We start from the raw sequence: 3,339 nt of genomic DNA on the forward strand, positions 1-3,339 counted from the left end.
GAGGTCTAAAAAAGATGTGTAGACCGACATAATTCCGACCGACCCAATACAGCCCAACTTTCAACACCAATTTCTGGACTAAATCAACACTATGACTGATCAACCAGGTTTCGCATAAAAACCAACATCTAAATGGCACCTGGTGTTCTGGGGGGACCCACTGGGCAAAAATTGGTTGAAAAGACATTAAAACAAGGACATGATTTACTTCCAAACGTCTACATTGATTTGCAAAAAAAAAGCAAAAAAGGGAAAAGCTGTAATTGGCAGATTGTTGAGAAGACTTTGAAAACTGGGTTTTGAAACTAAGCACTGAAACAGGCTCTATTATCAATTATCTATAACCAGCATTGGTAATGGAAGAAGCCCAGCTTCTCCAAAACAGCCTGGATTGATTTATGAATACGATCTTACAAAAAATAGGTAATATAATGTCTGTAGCAACTGATTGCTAAACACTAAATGGAATAGGGCTACTTGACCACTGGCAAATCTCTAAGACTGCACCTTTGACTGCCGAGCCATTATAAACCATAAATCTATACTGGTAGGTCTCAGCTGTCAAGTGTCCAGTTTTGGCTGGGAAACTACTGTTTTACCCATAAGCACAAGTGATTTTCATTGGTAGCTGTTAGCAGGCTTTTGCTGTTCTACAATCATCAGAATCAGCTGTGCTAAAGCAGGGAAACCTCTAAAACCTCGAGGACAGGGGCCCTTGAGAACCGGCTTTGCAAATGATGCCATTTGCTGTGGGTTGAGAAAAAAATGTCTTGATTCTCTTCAAATATGTTGCAGCCACTAACTAATGCACCTTTCAGCCATTCTACCTGAGCTCAAGTTATTTTACATCAAAAAACAGGCAAAAATGTAATGTTTTATTTGTGTAAGGCCTATGGAAACAGACTCCTTAAGATGTGATCACATCAAAAGGCAATTCCACGAGGTATTGATGTTGAAAGGGCGAATAAAAAGGTATGCCACACTTTTCAGATTTTTTGTTTGTCTAAATGACTCCCAAATTGTGTATTATTTCCCCTTCCACTTTTTAATGGGTTTTGAATGTGATTGTTAAATCGGATGTTTAGTGACAAATGACCTTAATCAAAAAAATATTTAAAAGAACAAAACATTATGAGAGCATTTTTTCAATTCCAAAAATCTTAGCATTTATCAATAATGATTTGGACCAGCATTGAAGTTAAAAACAACAACAACAAAAAAAAAAAAAACACTTTTTCACCCACAGAGAAAATGAAGACCAGTATCATGGTTGAAAGAGAGTTAAACACTGACACATGATTTTAAGATACGACTAACATGGAAAACAAGAGATAAATCATATTATATGAACATTTTTTCTCTTTTTTAATCGGCAAATTATTTCCTCTATTTCAAATAGGCAGTCATACTACACTTATGAAAATATCAAAGCAAGTAAGCCCAGACATCACGAGATTTAAGGTTAGCTTCACAATTCAACTTCCGTATGTCTAACCTTTTTATTCTGAATCATTATTAAATATTTCTTTGACATATATTTGAGAAATGACATTTTAAAAAACCTGTTAAGCCTACCTACCTTGAAATGTCAGAAAAAAGAAGATAAAGAATCTCATTTCTGTGCCGTATAACCGATCGCTTATAGGAAGAACGAAGTTTCCCTGTTCAACTTCCTTTATATTACATATGCATAGCAACGACTTCCCCAGACGAAAACCGTCCCTTTGCGTTTCACACATTTAACATTTTAAACTTCCTTTTATCAGGACTATTTTTGTAATTCTTTGAAATGTGTCACACTCATGTCACCACTTGTCACAAAATTGTCTTTCTAATAAAACATCTATTAAAAACTGTTAACATCAACTAGACACTAATACTAACCTAAGGTATAAAAGTAAACACACTTGGTTTCATCAGAAATCTTCCTCAGGAGGGTGTGAATTAGTGTTTGTGGGGTAAATTAAGTTGTTTGGAGCTTTAGGCTTGCAGTTACCTTAACTGGTAACTTCTGATTACCCAGACTCTAAAACAACGATAACTTAGTTTATTATGTATAATATATATCAAACTGCTTTGTAGGGTTTAAGCACCATAAATGTAGTGTACATCTTATTTACCAATATAGCTTTATATTGAAAAAAAAAGTTCAAAGATGGATCATTGCCTGGTTGTTTAACCCTAATAACAGTGATATTTTTAATGAGTTACTTTTTAGAACTCTTGAAATTACTTCCGTATATTTTAAAACTGAAGAAAGGTTAAGTTCTGCCTCATGTGATACCATCAATACTGAGAGCCCCACCTACACACTTCCTCTTCTCTTACTTCTCCAAAATGTTTTCAAAGCTGTTAGTTTCAAAATAACTTATGTTGTCAACTGAGTGGAAAACCAGGTCTAAAAAGGTTTAACCCTAGAACTTCTTAAGAAATTGCAATGCAGTATGAAGCTGCATTATCTTGGTAAAGAAGCGCCATCTATGAAACTGTCTTTATATTCAGTGCTTCACAGATAATTTAAGATGAATCATTAGTTTCCTTGTTTAACTTCCTTTGTGACAGCTTCCTGCCACATGGTGAAAGGTTGGTTTGCGCAAAGAAATGAGGATAAATGAACTACTATCTTCGGTGCTGCTGCTTTGAATAAATAAAGGCAGTCACACTTTTTAAACTCAGTTTTGAACTGAAGTCCCTAGAGGGTTCAAAAAAGGTCATATACGGTGTTGTGTAATATCTTGTGAAAGTTTTCTTTTTTTGTGAAGTTAGATTATGAAAGAGCAAAACAATGAATTGGAATATTAGGTAAAATATTTTGATGAAGTGACTAAAGAAAGGGAGGTGAGGTGTGGCCTCTGTCACTTGCCATCACAAATGCTTTGGTTCAATGTCATCTTGTTCTAAAATGATCAAATTAGCCACTCTCATAGATTCTTATCGCTTCCTGGATCGAAGTGTTTACTTCAGAAACAGTCACATCTAGCATCACAACGCATTTTCTCCTCTATCAATAGAGTAATTGAAGTATTGACTCACTTAAAATATTTGCACCCTCCTCCTGTCTTTTAAGATCAACAGCAAATCCCCTGCATATAAACCCTTTAAAAATTTCAATGTAAATTCAGTCTATTTATATAGCACCAATTCACAACACATGTCATCTTAAGGGTCTTTACAGAGACAATTCAACCAGGTCATACAGTCAACATTATTAAAAGTTTTCCATCAAAGGAAAACCATCAACTCATTGACTCGAAGGCAATCCCTCACACTAAGCATGCTTGTAGTGACAGGGGAGAGGAAAAACTCCCTTTTAACTGGAAGAAACCTCCAGCAGAACCA

The 3,339-nt window shown here is 35.3% G+C and overlaps 1 protein-coding gene across 1 annotated transcript in view; it reads right to left on the reverse strand.

Moving 5' to 3' along the window:
* Positions 1 to 1,671, reverse strand: part of LOC107101066 (CD48 antigen-like) — a 17,628-nt gene extending 15,957 nt beyond the window's left edge. The window contains exon 1 of the mRNA XM_015399824.1: positions 1,580 to 1,671. Within this exon, the coding sequence (XP_015255310.1) occupies positions 1,580 to 1,616 (37 nt within the window). The 5' untranslated portion in view covers positions 1,617 to 1,671. The remainder of the gene's footprint in view (positions 1 to 1,579) is intronic.
* Between the last annotated feature and the right edge of the window lie 1,668 nt (positions 1,672 to 3,339).

This window comes from Cyprinodon variegatus, unplaced genomic scaffold (genome assembly GCF_000732505.1).
Source record: "Cyprinodon variegatus isolate N-32 unplaced genomic scaffold, C_variegatus-1.0 Scaffold1049, whole genome shotgun sequence".
NCBI classification, from domain to species: Eukaryota; Metazoa; Chordata; class Actinopteri; order Cyprinodontiformes; family Cyprinodontidae; genus Cyprinodon; species Cyprinodon variegatus.